Source organism: Erinaceus europaeus, chromosome 3 (assembly GCF_950295315.1).
Source record: "Erinaceus europaeus chromosome 3, mEriEur2.1, whole genome shotgun sequence".
NCBI classification, from domain to species: domain Eukaryota; kingdom Metazoa; phylum Chordata; class Mammalia; order Eulipotyphla; family Erinaceidae; genus Erinaceus; species Erinaceus europaeus.
This window is the reverse complement of record NC_080164.1, coordinates 158307149-158327230: the sequence shown is the minus strand read 5'-3', so window position 1 is coordinate 158327230 and position 20082 is coordinate 158307149. Positions and strand designations below refer to the sequence as shown.

The following is a 20082-nucleotide window of genomic DNA, read 5'->3' as shown; positions in this document are numbered from 1 at the left end:
CCACCTGTGAAGCGACTCCCCTGCAGGTGGGGAGCCAGGGCCTTGAACCAGGATCCTTAAGCCAGTCCCTGCACTTTGTGTCACTTGTGCTTAACCCACTGTGCTACCTACCGCCTGACTCCCAACAACGAAATATTTATTTCCAATGCTGGTATATTTCAAATCTCACTAAATCATCTTAAACTGTATAAATTGAGTGGGTAGGAATTTCTTTTTTATAAATTGATTCAGTTTAAATATGCTAAAAATTATTTCTGAAATTCTGTATTGGAGTGGGATAACTATTGTAAATCTAACAAACTTCCCTATACTCAATCACCGTAATACTGTTCTATAATGATATTGCTGATGTATTTGGATCCTAATGAGTTATCTTACGCTTTGTTGTTATTCAATCCTAATGCAATGTTAGAAATCTGGGTCATACTAGAGCACACCTACTCCAGGTGTTTGCTTAATTTGGGGAATGTGAATCAGAATGCCAAGATTCTCTATCAGTTATGGAAAAAAATATCCAGAAAAGGTACAAGAGCAGAGTAAGAAAATTCATGATTTCTTAAGGGTCTGATTCTTTCCTTTGACTATATCAGAGCATAAGGACTGAGAAAGCAACAAAGGAATTAAACAATTATTTTCAAAGCTTTTGTAAGGACAGAGGAATGCTCCAATGAGATAAACATCGTAAGAAAGATAAGCTTGGAAAGACTTTGAAAAAAAAAATACAGAAGATTCAAGTTATTTCTGTTCAAGAAAGTTCAAGAAACCAGAGATTCAGACAAAGTCATTTCTATCCTAGACTCAAAGATATGAAAGCACCTTTTTATAGGACTTTTTCTTTCTCTCCCTCAGGGAATAGATTAAGGCAGTGAACATAATCCCAAAGTGTCTAATGAGCTTTGAGAGTAAATGGTTTATGCTCTTTCCCGAGGAGACTGAACTTCAAGACAAACTGATGCTTCATACCCCCACACCTCAAGGTGAGAAGGAAAACAAATAGCCATTTTCATGAAAGATGCCAATTTTTTTATTGATGCTCAGAGGCCACCTTAAAAATTATCAGAATTGGACCTTCAATCTTCTGCATTCCACAATGATCTTGGGTCCATACTCCCAGAGGGTTAAAGAATAGGAAAGCTATCATGGGAGGGGATGGTATAAGGCGGTCTGGTGGTGGGAACTGTGCAAAGCTGTACCCTCTTAGCCTATGGTTTTGTCAATGTTGCCTTTTTATAAATAAAAATTAAAAAAAATTATCAGAATCAACAGAGACACCCCCATCATTTCCCAAACTACTGGAATTTGATTGTATTATTAGAAAGTTCAGTTACTATGGCTTCAGACATACCCTGCCATGAGATCATACTAAAGGTAACAGAAGGAATCCTTAAGACTCATTTCAGAATATGATTTCATCACCAACATTCTGTGTACTGATTTGAACATGTGGTTAATCAATACTTTCATGATAGACATGATTTTTAAACTATGCTTTTGAAGTAATTAATGCACTCAATTACAAAAAGACAAAACGAATGCTACAGTTAAAAGTAGTACAAAGAAAATCTTAACCCACCTCTAGATTTCTCCGGGCTTGAGATGCATTTCTTTCTTGCTGGATGGGAATTAGAGGCAAACCTCCAATTTTGGGATTTTTGGTTATAGAACGTTTTCGCTCCTTTCCAGCTGGTGGCCATATATCATTTTCATGCTGTGGAAACACAATTTCTTGCTGTTGATGTGGGATATTATTATGTGGTACACCATGTTATACAGGCACTTCACTCTTTTTCCTTATATCCAAATCAAATGATCTGCTTTCCACAAGAATGCCATTTGTAATTACAATGGGGCTGGAGGCAACATCACTGGAGGATGGAAAACTCTTAAGTGAACTGAGCTTTGAGGTCTCAGTTCAATTTCTATGTTTCAAATATATCCCTTCTGTGCTACTTATCAAATCAAAGGGGAAAAATATTTTAGGAAAACAGCAAATCTCTTTGTGGGAGAAACGTAATACACTTGTCTACATTTCAAAGTCATATAATCAAAGTAACTATACATCTATTTTCTGTCTCCACCTAAAATGATGTTAGTATAAGGATAATATAACCTTAATATACCCAGAATGAACCTAAGGCATTGCCACTGGAAAATTTACCCTGCTTTTTGACCTTTTGAAGCCCATTACTTTTTCACCTAATTGAATTGCAAAGAAATGTTGCCTTCTACACTAACATTTATACTGAAAATCATTCTGTGTCAGAGAGTGAAGCACATTTGTTCTCAAATTATTGACTACCAATTCTGGCCCAGTAAACAATTGGAGGTGACCAGAAAAAAAAAGTCAATTCTGCAAGAAGAGAAATATGCACAGCTAAAAATACAAGATCTTAAATGATAAATCCTTGAAATCCGCATGTACAAGAAAAATCTTTAAGGAGTTGGTCTATTCCTCATGGTAGATTATGCTTTCACAAGTTAGGAAAAGCAAAATGACTTGAGACTCTATGAAAGAAATGCAGGATAACAACTATAAAATGAGATGCTTATAGATGCCAGTAATACTATTTGGTAAACTATACAGTTTTAATGCAAACTCCGCTATCTTTTATTCTTATTACTCAACAGATTCTTTTGCTACAATTAGGCAGTAGTGCTTTGCTCAGAACAGTAAATACTAATTTTATAGTGCAGGACCTATTTCCAGCCTTTAGTGCTTCATCATACATGTATTATTCCATTTAATTCCCAATGACCCTACAGTAGGAATCTATTATTGCTAAATGAAGTATATAAGCTCCAGATCTAGTCTTGGATTTGAGAGAAGCATTACTTTGGATAATCGACCACTATAAATTTGATAATCAGCTATGAGCTTACTATTCTTCTGTCATGGTTCCAAACTTAGTACGTTCCCATCATGTAAATCTGAGAGACCAGGCTAGGAAGGAAGTAGGCAATCTATGATTGCATTTATACTTAAATTCACTGATATACATAGTTATATGTGTTAAGGTGTCTAAAGGAAAATGGAGGTCTCAAACACACACACACACACACACACATACACACACACACACACACACACACACACACACACACACACACACACACAATTTTGTCATCACCAGGGCTTCCCTGCTCCAGGAAGACTTTGAACTCGGGCCACATGCATAGCATAGCAGGGACCTTCCATGGTGAGCCATCTTCCCACAAACACATTTCTTTTTAAAAACAGAATTCTGAAATAATGGGGGATGCCTCTCACTTTTTGATCTTGATGTCTTAATTTTCCAGCTAACTTAAAAATCATAAGTTCTAGGCTCATTTTGTTTCCATCATACTTGCTCTATAAATTCCTATTAAATGATAGAAGACTACTTTAAATTTAACCTTAAATTCCCAGCAAACACCCAGAAGAGTGCTGAAGATCACTGCTGTTTTCACTGCCTCCATGGGGATGAGCTCATTATGTGTTTTAAAAAACTAGTGATCAGTAACTTCATTTTACCATCATGAAATACTCCAATTTCTCTGCATTAATAGCCTGAAAGTCCTATTCTTACAGTATTTTTACTGATTACAAATCCAAGATTATAAATATACACATGCTCCCATTGTTTCCTGTCAGGACCTGATTTCTCTCCTCTATTTTTTTTTTTTTTTTGGTCTGTTTGTTTTTTCCTTTTGCTAACATGCTTATTCCTGGGGCTTAATACCTAAATGGTTTTGCTAATTCTAGTGGCCATTTATACCTTTCCTCTAGACAGAGGGCAAGAAAGAGGAGACATACTCAATACCACTCCACAGCTTATCATGTGTCCTTCCTGCAGTAGTTCTGGGGCTTGAACTTGGGTTCTTGCATATGGTAATATGTGTGCTCTAAAGTGTGAGTCACCTGCTCACCCCCTTAATTTTTCTTCTCATTACTGGATTGTCTCCATCAGGACATATGCACTCTTCCACCTCAGAGATAAATCAAAACCTATAGTTTAGAATTATCACGAGTTAAGCGCACGTGATGCAAAGAGCAAGGACCAGCTTAAGGATCCCGGCTTGAGCCCGGGCTCCCCACCTGCAGGGGGCTCGCTTCACAGGTGATGAAGCAGGTCTGCAGGTTCCTATCTGTCTCTCCTCTTCTCTCGATTTCTCTCTGTCCTATCCAACAATAAAACAGCTATAACAACAATAACAATAAAAACAACAATAAGTGCAACAATAAGGGCAACAAAAATGGGAAAAATGACCTCCAGGAGCAGAGGATTCGTGGTGCAGGCATCAAGCCCCAGCAATAACCCTAGAGGCAAAAAAAAAAAAAAAAAAAAAAGAATTATCTACTGCTTGACATTTAGAGTCTAGAAGGCCCCAGGGCATTTTTAAGTGTCTGTCTTCTCTAACATGTACTCAAACCTAAGGCTTTCAATACAAATGTACACTTCTCTCAAGTTAATGTTATGTTCCAGCCCCCATCTGCTGTTTACCACTCTTATTTACCAGTTGCCCAAGGGCAGAGCACTAGAACTCTTCTTGAAATCAGTTCCTCTCAAACTATAATAGTCAACCAATCTGAAACTTATGAATCTGAAATTGTTGCCACATTTACTGTGACCCCTTAATCCGAATTGCCACCTTCTTGCTACCGTATAGCGTGCTTGACTTTCTATAGCTCTGCTCGCCTCTGCAAAATAACAGAATTATTTTTTAATTTAAACCAAACTATGTTCTTCCCTTGTTTCTCAAACTTTTAAACTGGTACTGTAAGATCTTTCCCTCAAATCTTTCTCATCTTTTATATATTGCCTCACACAGATCTTTATAATGGTCACAGAGTAAACTGAGATTACGAACTACTTCATAACTTGTCTTGGGAATTTGCTGGTTCCTACCCCTGCATTCCAGCACACTCACAACTACTCTGAAAGTTATGTTCTTGGAAAACTTTTATCAGATTATTTGTTCTTTATCTCCTACTCAAACCTTCGAAGTACAAAGTAATTGGGCTGGGAGGGCTGGATGGTGGCATACCAGGTTAAACGCACATATTACTAAGAGGAAGGCCTGCACAAAGATCCAGGTTCAAGCCCCCAGATTCCCACCTGCATGGGGGGGATGCTTCACAAGCAGTGAAGCAGGTCTGTAGGTATCTATCTTTATCTTCCCCATCTCTCTCAATTTCTCTCTATCTATCAAAAAAAATGTGAAAAAAATGGCTGCCAGAAGTGGTGGATTCATAGTGCTGAAACTGAGCCCCAATGATAACCCTGGAGGAGAAAAAAAAAAGTAACTAGACAGGTAAGATAACTTACCCGGATAGCACACCCTAGTCACTATGCTCATAACCCAGGTTCCCACCACACTGGAGGAAGCTCTGACACTGTCTGACTTTCACTCTTGTCTCTCCCTATCTTAAAAAAAGTTGGCTTGGAGCAATGAGCCCTCCACGATGATAAAATAATAATAACAACTAGTTATGTAGTTTTTAAAAGCACTGAGTTCTACAGTGAACAGAGATATACAAGTATAACAGGCCTGACAATCCTTTCATAGAGTTTACATTTTGTTATGAGATATACCTAACACATCTTAAGTATACAGATACTTTTTTTTTAACAGATACTTTTTTAGGTTAGTTCTATGGAATGCTTATGACTTCTCTAATTTTTAAAAATATTTATTTATTTATTCATTCACTTTTGTTGCCCTTGTTGTTTTATTGCTGTTGTTACTGATGTTGTTGTTGTTGGCTAGGACAGAGAGAAATGGAGAGAGGAGGGGAAGATAGACAGGGAGAGAAAGATACCTGCAGACCTGCTTTACCGCTTGTGAAGAACGATTATGATTTCTATAGCCTGAAGGTTGGAGAAAGTATTTCTACAAATGTGACATATAAGTTGAAATCTAGAGGACATCTGAGACAGTAATGAGGCTGGATATGAAAGTACTTTTGATAAAAAAGCTCATTTATGAGGCCCTCATTGTTGGTGTTGGTTTGTGTGTGTACATACATTTTTTACGTGTTACTTTCAATTACAATAAAGAGAGGAATGAGTAATAATAAAGCTAAATATATGATGCACATTTTGTTTACGAGAGACTGTTCTAAGAAATTTTCCTGTTTAACTCACTTAACCCTCATAAGGTTACTAATGATTTAATATTGATTTATAAAATTATAATTCTACATCTTTTTCACCATCAGAGTTCTGTGTCCATATTCCCTCCACTGGAAACTGTAGTAGTTTTCCCATGATCACAGATATGGATTGACTATTATTTCCATAACTATCTTGTTGATATGTATACTAATGTTTACTACTTTCCCATCTGTTTCCTGGGGAGTCGTATATTCAGTCCTTAAATGTAGGAAGTCACATGTGTGCTTACCTAAATTTGTGAAATGGAATGAGCAGAGAAGCTCAAACACCTCATCACAGAACCCTGCAAGCGTCAACCCGGCTTTGACCTAGCACGTTATGATTGGGCCCTCCTCAATCGCTATCGAACAGGCCATGGCCGGTGCGCCGCTATGTTCCATCGCTGGGGAGCCAGCGACGACCCGAACTGCCCCTGCGGCTACAGACAGACTATGACCCACATAGTCAACGACTGCCACCTCTCCAGATTCAAAGGAGGTCTCGAAACTTTACATCAGGCTCAACCTGACGCTGTTGACTGGCTACGGAAGAAGGGCAAACGCTAGAAGAAGAAGAAGCAGAGAAGCTAAGTAGACTGAACTTCTGGGGCCAAGAGAACAATAGGTGGTGAGAGCAAAATGCTTCCTGTTATACCTTCAATTATAACAACAAAAATAATAAATTTAGTTGTTCCACAGGTATCAAATTGCAAGATGGGATTGATAGCTAATATAACTATGATACTTCAAACCTAGTTTATTTCTGGTAGAATTTGGATATTTTTCAGAAGTCTCCAAACCACCAGTTTTTTCAGCAAATGTATTCTAGATAGTCTAACAGTAGTCAGGCTGAGGAGAGCAGTGTTTATTAACCACTGGGAAGGTTAATAAATTAAATGAGCAGAGAAAATGGTTTTCAAAACAACTAAGTACTAGAATTTGGGGTGAATTAACTTCTCACTTGTAAGAGAATCAGGGAGTACATCTTTAGTAATAAAGAATGGCAACTTAATCGTTACCAGTGAATTTCAATGCTCTTGTGAAAAGCACTAATGGGAATTCAGTCAAACAGAACAGAGGGAAAAAGAACAATCCTATCAGTGTAACTATTTAACCCTTCTCCAAGAGTGAACCTCTTCTGGGGAAACTCAATGGGGTGCTGAATGCATGTGTTAGTATCTGGCATCTCTAGATTTCTATCAGCACTAAGCTAAGCAAAGGACAGAACCTTTGTTCCTTCAACTATAAGCAACACCATATATGGTCAGGGGTAAGAACATATGAATTAACTCTTTTGAAGAAGAGAGCAGGTATGAAAGAAATGTAGGTTCCTATACTTCCTGGGGGAGATCAGGGGTGGAGATAAACAGAAGAGCATAGAGTTAACAGGAAGGTAACTAACATACTTTCCTAAACAAAAACTGGTACAGAGCTTTAATACAACAGCAGCTCAGACAAGTTCTTCTGAAGCCATGTAGGAGCAATATACCGCATACAAACTAAGGAGCTATCAGACTAATCAAAAGAAGCCTTGACCAAGAGTAATGTATGCATTCAAATTCTCATACATTTAAAAATTAAAGTATGGGGATGGTTAGTGGTGCACCTGGTTGAGCGTACCGACTATCATGTGCAAGGACCCAGCCTTAAGCCCCTGCTTACCATCTGCAGGGAAGATGCTTCACAAATGGTGAAGTAGGTAAGCCTGCAAGTGTCTCTTTCCCTGCCCTGTCCCCTTTTCAATTTCTATCCTAGCAAGAAAACAATATGCAAATATAATGCTCATCACAAATTCTTAGAAAGTTCACCCCTGTACTAACATTTCCTATAGGATTTTTTTTTTTTCGTACTTTACTAGAGAGTTGAAACAGACATCATACCTGAGCAATAAAGATGCTGGCCATCCACTCTGTCTGAGTTTGTAAACTATCGCAACACAGGTGCCTGAAAAACAAGGTTTATGACATGCAGAGCTCAGATAGGAGTATTTTTTTTTTAAAGTACAAGTTGCTGTAGGCTTTTGTAAAGTATATAAAATCAAAATCATGTGTGTCAGTTTAAAATACAACTTCAGGCTATGCATTGATGAATGATGATTCGGAAAGGCAAAAACAAACAAAGCCTCAATGTCTTTTTTTTTTTTTTTAATCAAAGCAATATTCAAGTCTGGCTTTTGGTGATGCTGGCGACTCACCATGGGAGTCTTAGGCATGAAAATCTTTTTGCATAGCCATTATGCTATCTATCTCCCCAAAACCTTAATGTCATTTCTTTATCAGAGAAACTCTGATCCTGAGCAGACAAATATGTGCACATATTTTTAAGGGAAGGTTTAGAAACTTCTCAATCATTATTATGAACATGAAAACCTACTGCATATCTAACAAGACTAGTTCAGTATCTTTTTTTAAAGCTTAAAAATGGATTTTGCTCTCCCATTGCACATGGCCTAACAGAATCATATAAATTTACACATTATAACAAGATAAAGTTGAAGTTGTTTCCTATGATAAATTCTGTGATGTTAGAATGACATAGTAAACATTTTAATATAGTTATTTATATTTATGTACTGCAAATAATCTGGAAAAATACAAAATTTTTTAGCTTCATTATTCTCATTCTCAAAAAGATATTGTATTGTCCTTTCCTATCTCCAAAAAAGTCACTGTAACTATGCAGCCATGAGTGTGAAATACTATAGATGAACAAATAATGACTAGAGGTGAAGATTTTATTGGGTGTGCAATATTTGAACTATAATTTGAATAAAGAATGACAGCTGATTCCAAGTTTTGCCTACCACATGTTAAGTGGTATCATGTTAAGTGAGATAAGTCAGAAAAAGGATGAATATGGGATAATCTTACTCATGGACAAAAGATGAGAAATAAGAACAGCAAGGGGTAACGCAAAGTAGACCTTGGACTGAGTTTGGGGAACTGCACCAAAGTAAAGGACTCTGGTGGCTGCAAGGGGTTCAGGGCCTGGTGGCCAGGAGGAGGACCTAGTCTGGGGTTGTGTTTCGCATAAGATTGAGAAATCTTACACATGTATAAAAAAAAACTATTTACTGTAAACCATTAATACCCCAATAAAAAACAAATTACAAAACAATAGTTGAGTCAACCAAAAAACAATAGAACAAACAAACAAATAAAAAACAGAGGTGTCGAATAGTATGTAGTATGAAAGGAGGCTCAGTAAAGGGGCAATGTATATGAAGTAGCAAGAAACACATGATGAATTAAAGATTGAATCTTAAAGGACCATGCACTTCTACAATTTTGTAATTTCTCTAGGTGGCAGGAATCAAAGAAGAGTTTAAAACAGGTAAGGAAACATGATACATTTTAGAAAAGCATCTTCTATGGCTTGATGGAGAATGTATTAGAAAGTAAAAAAATGCAAGGTTATGCATGTTATCCGATAATTCAGATGAAGCTGTGGTGTGGCTTAAGAAATGGTTACATAAAAGTAGGTGAGGAAGGAGAGACATCTACAAACTGGTTCGATATTAGTGACTTTAATAAAAAAATGAAAAGAACAAGTTGGAAGCTGTTTTCATGTGATACGTGGCTAATCTGTATCCTAAATAAAGGAATATTTTTGTTTTCTCATCACATAAATGCTATGATTGCACATTCTCATAATAATTATTGAGAAACAAGATATAGTCAATAGACAATGATATATAGATTAAAATGGATTAAAAATGGATCTAAGCTCTAAATCAATTTTCCTCTTCTTAAAAGATCAAAAAGATCTTAAGTTCACTTAGGTGAAATATTCCTATCTATCTATCTACAAAATAACATTGTTTAATGTGTTATAACTAATACATAAAATTCAAAAAATTTCAGCTTACTTACCAGTGATGTTTTTCAAAATATGCAGTCAGTCCCCAACTATGGCACATGAGAAACAAAATAAGTTAAAAAATTGACTTTCACAATACTAAAAACCAAGACCAGATATAAAAGAGTTGATATTTAAAAATGGGAATGTATTAATTTAATACATATGATTTAGTTCAAGGTAAATAGTAACTGTAGAGGGACCTGGCTACACTTTGAAATAGGCTGAAGGACTGAATAAAGACAGAAGTTGAGGGAAGTGAGCAAAATAATATGCAGATTTAGTTATTTAAATTGTGGAGAATTTAAAATGCCAATTACAATGCTAGTTTACAGAGCTTAAAAATTAAGCATGGAAGCAAAAAGATATATATGTTCTTTTTAGTAAATTTATTTCAATCCTACAATAATTATTAGTGCAAACAATTTGTGATTAAATGTGGCATAAACTGAACCACTACTATGATCCAAATATTAAAGAAAAACAGTGTTTAAGAGAAGCATATTTCCTACCAATGAAGTGCTCTAGGTTCTCTGCTAAATCCAACAGAATCAAAAGGGCAGGGCTGGCAATTTCATACCTGAAGAGTGTACCTGCTTTGCCATGTAGGTGACTCATTTGGCCCCCATGCACTGTAGGAAGCTTCGGTGCTATAGTATCTTTTTCCTGTCTGTATGAAAAATGCAGCCCCGAATAGAGATACCCCGACAAAAACTATAAAAAGGCCAAATTTCAGATCAGGGGTTAAATGTTCTAAAAGTCAAGCATTAGTAACTAGAAGGCAGCATTTATCATTTATGTGTAGCTTTGCCTGCAATGTGCCTCTCTGACCACAGATTGTGACTGGTAAATAATGAGATATGAAAAAACCTGGGTGTTTCCTAACAGGCAAGATTTTCTTGTTTTTTTCTTGGGGTGCTGTGTTTTACAGAAGGGAGATACAGTTGTTCAGGAGTCTGACCTTAGTATCAGTGAAGACAGGGTTCTTATCTGGTCACATACATTCCCTGATAAGCTGTAAGTCTGTGGCTTTTAAAAAAAAATTTTAAACCATATAACTTCTTTTTCTTTAATTTTCTTATTAATTTTATTTATTTATTTATTTACTTTGAGAGAGATGCAGACACACACACACACACACACACACACACAGAAATACCAGCTCAGCTCTGGCTTATGGTGGTGTGGGGGCTTGAACCTGGGACTTAGGAGCCTCAGGCATGAGAGTCTGTTAGCATAACCATTATGCTGTCTTCCCCGCCCTAGTCTGTGGCTTTTTAAGGAATTTGTCTGGAACTTAATTCTTTGGAAGATGGAACAACTGATACTGACCCTTAGAAGCTCTTAAATCTACATATTGTCCTACAACTTTTCCAACAATCCTTCCCTTTCAAACTTTACCTCGTTGGAGGCTTCATTTTCTTCTTCACTCCAAGAAAAAATTTCATTGAGTTGAGAGAAAACATTTTGTCATGTTTAGTACTCTGTTAGAAAGACAAAATAATTTATAATTTAACTGATTTTGTGGATAAACATATTTTCCTCAAGTACTAAGCTTAAAATTTAATTTCACCAACATGTAATGCATGATATACCAAGTTTTTACTTAAATGAAGTCTTCTCTGATGACAATGCAATAAATTTATACAATACAGATCTACAGTTCAATAATTATTTAAAACACAACATCAAGTGTTTATCAGAATTGATATTTTCCTATTTTAAAAATACAATGAATTTGACTTAGTGGGTCAAGCATATGCCACACCATGCATGAGTCCTTGGGTTTAATCCCTAGCACCACACATGAACAGCATGGGGAGGGGGTGTTTTGTTGTTTCTCCCCTTTAAAAATAAAATGCATATGCAGTATGTTCTAAAACTCTACCACACAGTGTGGCTATGGCAGCCTCTTGTACACAAACTTACTCCTACTTCTTTCCTGAACGACATGTGATTTCCTAAAGAAACAGAGGCTATAATAATATTGTTATGATTCCCTTGGAATATACCTAAAATGGACTTCTTAGCTTCTTCCAACACGAAGACCCCAAATCTCATCTGTTACGCTCTTACTTTTAGGTTCCTGATACTAAACAATTTGTTCTGCTTTACATCTGAATGTTTTTCAGCCACCAAGTTGCAGATGCTACCATGATGGCTACCTGACTTCCCTGGGCAGATGACCTCACCAATATGTCCTGGAACCTAACCTCTCCAGAGCCCTGCACCTTAGGGATAGACTGGGGGTGTGGATCAACCTGCCAACGCCCATGTCCAGTGGAGAAACTATTATAGAAGGCAGACCTCCTACCTTCTGCAGTCCATATGGGTAGCAATTTTCTATTTTAATCTGGCCAATAATTTATCTCTATGTTGTTTGCTTGCATCAGTTTATATCTCAAATGTTATTTGTAACATTTGCACACATTATAACATATTAAGTTAGTTACATATCAAATTACCTGTGTCTTCAAATGAGATACTCTGTCTACGTTGTTTGCCTCAAACTGCTATTTTTATGATATATTGATCTTTCCTTTTGCATTTTTATTCTACCAGCTATTTCTAAATATTTTTATCTCTGTTGGTATGCTTCTAAAAACCCCTTCTGTTTCATTAGTTTAATCCCCCTGCTTAACACTATTCTATTTACATAACACTGTATTCTATTTACATAACCTCTGTTAACAAGCACCACCTTCCCTCCAGGGCATTGGTGGTTTAGTGGTAGAATTCTCACCTGCTCCACCCCCTCTCCTTGTCATACCCTGATTTTCACCAGTCACTTTTCTCTCCACCCTCTCTGCGTTGCATCTTGTTCCCACCCTACTGGGCTAGTATATTTATAAGGACAAGATTGTTTGTAGTTTTAGTTTAGCTTAGGTTGGTATAGATTGCGCTGCGTCCTGCATGAATAAAGAGATACTGCGTACAACCCAGCCATGAGTCCTGGGTCATGTCTCCCGTCAATGAAGCTCAGCCCGACATATCTCTTTATCCTTTTAAGATGAATTACCAAATTTTTATTTTTTATTAGTGATTTAATAATGATTAACAAGATTTTAAGGTAACATGTGTACTATTCTACACACTTCCCAACATCAGAGCTCTGTGTCCCATCCCCTCTATTGGAGGTCTCCCTATTTATCTCTCTCGAGAAGTATGAGCCAAAATTATTTATGGGGTGCAGAAGGTTGATGGTCTGGCTTCTGTAAATGTCTATCCACTGAACATGGATGTTGGCAGGTTGATCCATGCCCCCAGTCTGTTATTTTTTTTAATTTTTATTTATAAAAAGGAAACACTGACAAAAACCACAGGATAAGAGGGGTACAACTCCACACGATATGCACCACCAGAACTCCGTATCCCATCCCCGCCCCTGACAGCTTTCCTATTCTTTACCCTTCCGGGAGTATGGACTCAGGGTCATTATGGGATGTAGAAGGTGGACCATCTGGCTTCTGTAATTGCTTCTTCTCTGAACATCGGCATTGGAAGGTTGATCCATACTCCCAGCCTGTCTCTCTCTATCCCTAGAGGGGCAGGGCTCTGGGGAAGTGGGGCTACACAACATATTGGTGGGGTCGTCTGCCCAGAGAAGTCCAGTTGGCATCATGTTAGCATCTGGAACCTGGTGACTGAAAAAAGAGTTAACATATAAAGCCAAACAAATTGTTGACTACTCATGAACCTAAAGGTTGGAATACTGCAGATAAAGATTTGGGGTCTCCATTTTGTAAATAGCTAGTAAGCCTATGTTAGTTATATAGTTATATTCCAAAGGGCCAATGACTATACTGCTTTTTTTTTCCCCCCTGAGCCTGACATCTGATATGCAGGTGGACCCAGCCTGCTTCTATCTTTCCATAGTGGGGTAGGGTTCTGGAGAGGTGTGGTTCCAGGATACCTTGGTGAGGTCTTCTGTCCAGGAAGGTCAGGATATCTTTTTACCAAATTATTTTTGCCAGATTTAAAAAAATATTTCCCTCTGGGATTTTGCTAAGATTTACACAAAACCTTTATATCAATAATGGACTTTTTATAGAGTGAAGTTCTAGAATTCTGTATGTCTCTACCTGCTAAATTTATTTTCTGATAGTTTATGTTTTAATTTTTACTTCAACTAGGCACTTGTGTTGAGTTCTGGTATTCTTACTTGATAGTGAATATTATAAAATAACATTTGAACTGTTGAATATAGGACAGGAACAACCTTGTAAGGAAGTAAATGTCCCATATAGGAAACAACCAAGGAGGTTCTCAGTCTCCTTTGCCAGAGTACAGCTGAGGTTGATGACCTGCTTGTTGCCTTGAAAATACTTCCAACTGAGGCAGCTGGCTATGATAACATCACCCCAGAACTCATTCTTAACTTGGGCCCCACGGCAAAGAAGTGGCTCACTACATTCCTGTCCCACATCTTGGAATCCGAATCTATGCCCAAAATTTGGCGTCGTGCAAAGATAATAGCAGTTTTGAAACCAAAGAAAGACCCAACACTGGCCGCCAGCTATAGACCAATTTCTCTCCTCTCCATATGTTACAAACTCCTTGAGAGGCTGCTTCTGTCACGTATTTCTCATCTTACAGAGAAATTCCTATTACCCGCCCAAGCTGGTTTCCGCCCAGGAAGATCTACCTGCGAACAAGCCCTGGCCCTCTCAACTTACACTGAAAATGGATTCCAGAAGAATTTAAAGACGGGTGCTGTCTTTGTTGATCTCACAGCAGCCTATGACACGGTCTGGCACCGTGGTCTCCTAGTCAAGATCTCAAGATACCTGCCTCCATGGGTGGCCAACACTATATTGTTTCTTCTCCAAAACAGAAGATTCCGGGTGCATCTGGGTGACAAGTCTAGCAGATGGAGACTTGTCTCAAGTGGTGTTGCTAAAATTTTCAGAGGCTCTTGCCGGGTGGGCTAGCTTCGCGGTGGTGAACAGAGACGCGGAGACAACGGCTGGGCAGGGAAGCTGTATTTCTTTATTCAGGAACAACGATTCATAAACTAAGACAAACTAATCACCAAACAGAACTCTGCTGTCTCTTTGCGGCGGCACAAGCACTCTCTCTTTTTCTCTCGAACTCAGGAACTCTCGAAGTCAGGAACCCTCTCGAACTCTGTCACTCTGCAACTCTGGTGGGTTCCTAGGGGCGGGGCCAAGTGGGCCCGCGAAATTAACTGGACTGATCTAATTCTCTTGGCGGGGGAGAACTAGAACCCAATGTAAAGCATACAACAAAGTGGCCTCCCCCAGGGCACTGTTCTGGCTTCTACGCTATTTAATATTTACATCAGTGACCTTCCAGAAACTTCTTCAAGGAAGTTCATCTACGCCGATGACATCTGCTGTGCAACTCAGGTATCCAAGTTCGACATCCTCGAGGAAACACTCACGAAAGATATGTCTCTGATATCTGATTACTGTAAAAAATGGCGACTAATCCCTAGCACTGCAAAAACGGCATCATCTGTTTTCCATCTACACCATGCCTCGGCCTCGAATGAGCTTAATGTGCAGCTTGACGATACGAGAATCCGGCATGAAGCTCAGCCAGTCTATCTTGGCATTATTCTCAATCGCACCCTGTCATTTCACAAACATCTCATAAAAACTGCAGCAAAGGTGGGCGCGAGGAATAACATCATTGCAAGACTGGCCAGCTCCTCATGGGGCGCGAGCGCTTCCACACTGCGATCATCCTCTCTGGCATTATGCTATTCCACTGCAGAATACTGTGCCCCAGTATGGTTCCGTAGCCCCCATGTCCACTTGGTCGATTCCAAATTATATTCCTCCATGAGGATAATTTCTGGAACCATCCGTTCCACCCCGGTTCCATGGCTGCCAGTTCTTAGCAACATCGCCCCGCCAGATATTCGTCGGTATGCAGCATCATCTAAGTTCATTTCTCATGTCTACGCTCGACCGGACCTGCCAATATACGCGGATATCTTCGCCCACCCTATCCAACGCTTGACTTCTCGTCACCCAATCTGGTCCCCTATGCCTACACTGAACTTCTCTGTTCCAGTCTCTTGGAAACAGAGCTGGCAGTCAGCTGAGGTAAAGAACAAACACCTCATCACAGACCCCTGTAAGCATCAACCCGGCTTTGACCTAGCACGTTATGACTGGGCCCTCCTCAATCGCTATTGAACAGGCCATGGCCGGTGCGCCGCTATGTTCCACCGCTGGGGAGCCAGAGACGACCCGAACTGCCCCTGCGGCTACAGACAGACTATGACCCACATAGTCAACGACTGCCACCTCTCCAGATTCAAAGGAGGTCTCGAAACTTTACATCAGGCTCAACCTGACGCTGTTGACTGGCTACGGAAGAAGGGCAAATGCTAGAAGAAGACTGAGGCAGCATGGGTGGGTGAGAAACAGCCATTCTAGTAGGATGGGTAAAATGGGACATGCGTACTTGAGAATGAAAAGCAACGTGCCTGAACTAGACAGTTTTTATGCACAGGACACTGGCCAACTTGAAGGCTGCTACAATCTGAGGCTTTTAGAAGAAGCTTGAGACTATGAAGTAGTACACCTGAGTTCTAAGCCACTCCTGATATGCAATGTCATTACTTAATATCATATCTTGTCTGAAAAGAACACAAATGATATAATTTGAGAGGAAATCAGCAAAGGTGGGAAAAATATGCTTCAATTTCTATCTTTAAATTGAATATGCATAAAGAACTATAAGGATCCTAAAGGAAAACTCTATAAAAAGAAATATTTGATTTGGCCAGAATATTTACTGTTAACTTATCTCAATTCTTTGGAATGTGTAATTTTTTCTGAAGATTTTTTTAAATATTTATTTTATTTATTTATTCCCTTTTGTTGCCCTTGTTTTATTGTTGTAATTATTATTGTTGTTGTCGTTGGATAGGACAGAGAGAAATGGAGAGAGGAGGGGAAGACTGAGAGGAGGAGAGAAAGACAGACACTTGCAGACCTGCTTCACCGCCTGTGAAGCGACTCCCCTGCAGGTGGGGAGCCGGGGTTCGAACCGGGATCCTTATGCCGGTCCTTGTGCTTTGCGCCACCTGCGCTTAACCCGGTGCACTACAGCTCGACTCCCCTGAAGATTTTTTTTTTAAAGCAGTTTTATATAGCAGATTGTTATAATGTCTTGCTTCGGGCACTATATTTTATAGTAAAATTTTTAACTAAGCCAATTAAATTAGTGTGTTTTAAGCAATTCTGTAACTAGAAGGAATTTACTTATTAGCGCACTCAACTTTTAATGACCCCTTCTCCTAATCCACTTGCTTTTTTCACACCATTAACAGTGTAATGGTAATATTCTTTGAAACTTCTCACCTTTTATGTAAATCAAGTCTGAAAACATTTTAATTAACATTTTCTGTGCAGGGAAATGCAAAACAAAATATATCTTCCACTGTGTATTACCCTAATTTGTTGCTAATGAGCATTCATAAATTATCTCTAATTAACACAGTCTCTTTAAATATACTTCTCAATTTGTAATTTCTACTCTCTTCTAAGTAAATCACTTTAATAAATATAAATATAGTCTGAACATGTTTATGATAACTGTCAAAGCCAAAGCCAACTCTTTATTCAAGTAAGTTAGGGGATTTTTCACTATTGACTATTTACTGTAAAACTATTTTAAAAGTTGACATTGTTAAGGAATTGACCACCAATATTAAAAGGGACAGGCTGGTAGCATGTAAAATAAAATCATATGTTGGAAAGCAGGGCATCATGTTATGTAGCAATTAATTTGTTGTGAAAGATGTGTAAAAATATAGCTTCCAAGCATAATATTTAGACAGTAATTTGAGAATCTGAGGCTACTATAATATAAACAAAATGGACACATTTGTCCTTAAAAAGCAGTCTTTGAGATAAGACTATATAGTCTCATTTATATGTAGAATCTAAAAAAAAAAAAAAAAATCCAGTAACAGGTAAGTGAATATTTGTGTCATCATGCATTCATGGATGGAACTAGAAGGCATGATGTTAAGTAAGATAAGCCAAAAGAAGAAAAAAGGACATAAAGTGAGCCGTAAACTGGACATGGTGTATTGCATCTAAGGAAAGGACTCTGAGGGGTGGAAGAAAATTGTGGGCTCCTGGTACCTATGCAATTGTAGTCAAATGTCAATAACTGCACTATAAAGCATCCCCCCATAATGAACCAAGAGTGGGAAAAACTAAGTTGAAGGATACAGAGTTTCAGTTATGCCTGTGACGGCAAATCTTTTAAAATAGTACTTCCAAATATGTAAATAAATAAATAAATAAATAAATTCTAAAAAGCCATTCACTGGGAAATAGAACACTCTATAAACACAAATCAAAACATCCCCTCCCCCACAATTCTAGTTATGGTGGGTCAACAACAATCTGGAAATTATCCACTTGTCTGGTAACCAGTTAGTACTATATTATACTAAAAATTTGATAATAGTAACCATATATATATATATATATTACACTGTGAATTTTTATTAAAACACTGAAAATGATTCTGACATTCTAATAAAACCAGTAGCTCCATTTTCCATAGGTTCACTTAAAAGAGTATAAATGATAACATTTTATTTGACTATCACTGCCAGAAAGTAGATTACTACCTTTTCTTTCTTCCTTTTTTTTTTTTTTTGCTGATAGTAAATCTTGAATGTTCTCACCACACATATAGTAAATTAACTATCACTGGTAACGAAATGCTAATTAACCTATTTGAAATAATCAATTTAGAAGGTACAGGCATGCAAAAGCATGTTATACTATATAAATATATTTTTATCAATTATACTTCAGGAATTTTAAAAGGTACTTGATAAAAGTAGTCTTTCTACACAAGCTCCTGATACTGTTTTTATCTTAGCTAAAATTTGATCATTTCAAAATGATACACATTATTAAAAATTCTATTAAGTGATATAAAATTCCTTATATCATTAACAAAGACTGAAAAAGTTCTTTACCATAAGCAGATAGTAACATATTTTAAAGTTTACACCAGTTTATGATAAAACACAATTAAAAAAAACCCCACTAATAACCAAAAAGAGCTCACCAAACTCAGCAACAAGAAAACAAATGATCCCATCCAAAAATGGGGAGAAGATTTGAACAGAATATTCACCACAGAAGAGGTTCAAAAGGCCAACAACAGCATTTTTCATGCATTTATCTGCCATATGAAAATATGCTCCAAGTCAATGATAGAAAAATGCAAATAAAGACAGCAATGAGATACCACTTCACTCCTGTGAGACTGTCATACATCAGAAAATGTGGCAGCAAAAAATGCTGGAGACAAAGGAACCTCCCTGGTGGGAATGTCAATTGTTCTAGCCCCTGTGGAGAGCAGTCTGGTAAACTCTAGAAGTGGACCTATCCTATGACCCTGCAATTCCTCTCCTGGGGATATATCCTAAGGAACCAAGCATAACCATCCAAAAAGATTTTTGTACATATATGTTCTTAGCAGCACAATTTGTAATAGCCAAAACCTGGAAATAACCCAGGTGTCCAACAACAGATGAGTGGCTGAACAAGTTGTAGTCTATATACACAATGTAATACTACTCAGCTATTAAAAATGGTGATTTTACCATTTTCAGCCCATCTGGGATGGAGCTTGAAGGAATCATGTTAAGTGAGATAAATAATAAAGAGAAGGATGAATATGGGAAGATCTCACTTATTGGCAGAAGTTGAAAACAAGATCAGAAGGGAAAACACAAAGCAGAACATGGACTAGAGTTGTTGTATTGCACTGAAGTAAAAGACTCTGGTGTGAGAAGGAGGATTCGGTCCTGGAACATGACGGCAGAGAGGACCTAGTGGGGTCTGAATTGTTATGTGGAAAACTGAGAAATGTTATGCATGCACAGATTTTTCTATTTTTTCTACTGTAAACCATTAATCCCCCAATAGAAATAAGAAAAAAAAAACAGAAACAAACAAAAAACCCTACAAATGTATGGCTTGTAATATTCAAAAAGATGTGTTATTATCTCAGTGAAAAAGGTTTATTCCCCTTCTTTCATAAAATTCTGTCACTGGAAATATCAAGTTAAAAAAGCA

The 20082-nt window shown here is 37.8% G+C and overlaps 1 protein-coding gene across 4 annotated transcripts in view; it reads right to left on the bottom strand.

Moving 5' to 3' along the window:
* ARAP2 (ArfGAP with RhoGAP domain, ankyrin repeat and PH domain 2) overlaps positions 1-20082 on the bottom strand; it is a 214039-nt gene that overhangs the window by 5520 nt on the left and 188437 nt on the right. For all 4 annotated transcript variants that reach the window (XM_060188231.1, XM_060188230.1, XM_060188233.1 and 1 more), the window contains 4 exons: positions 11393-11475; positions 10006-10041; positions 8014-8077; positions 1574-1708 (listed from right to left, as the gene is read on the bottom strand). In XM_060188231.1, coding sequence (XP_060044214.1) covers positions 1574-1708; positions 8014-8077; positions 10006-10041; positions 11393-11475 — 318 coding nt within the window. The remainder of the gene's footprint in view (positions 1-1573; positions 1709-8013; positions 8078-10005; positions 10042-11392; positions 11476-20082) is intronic.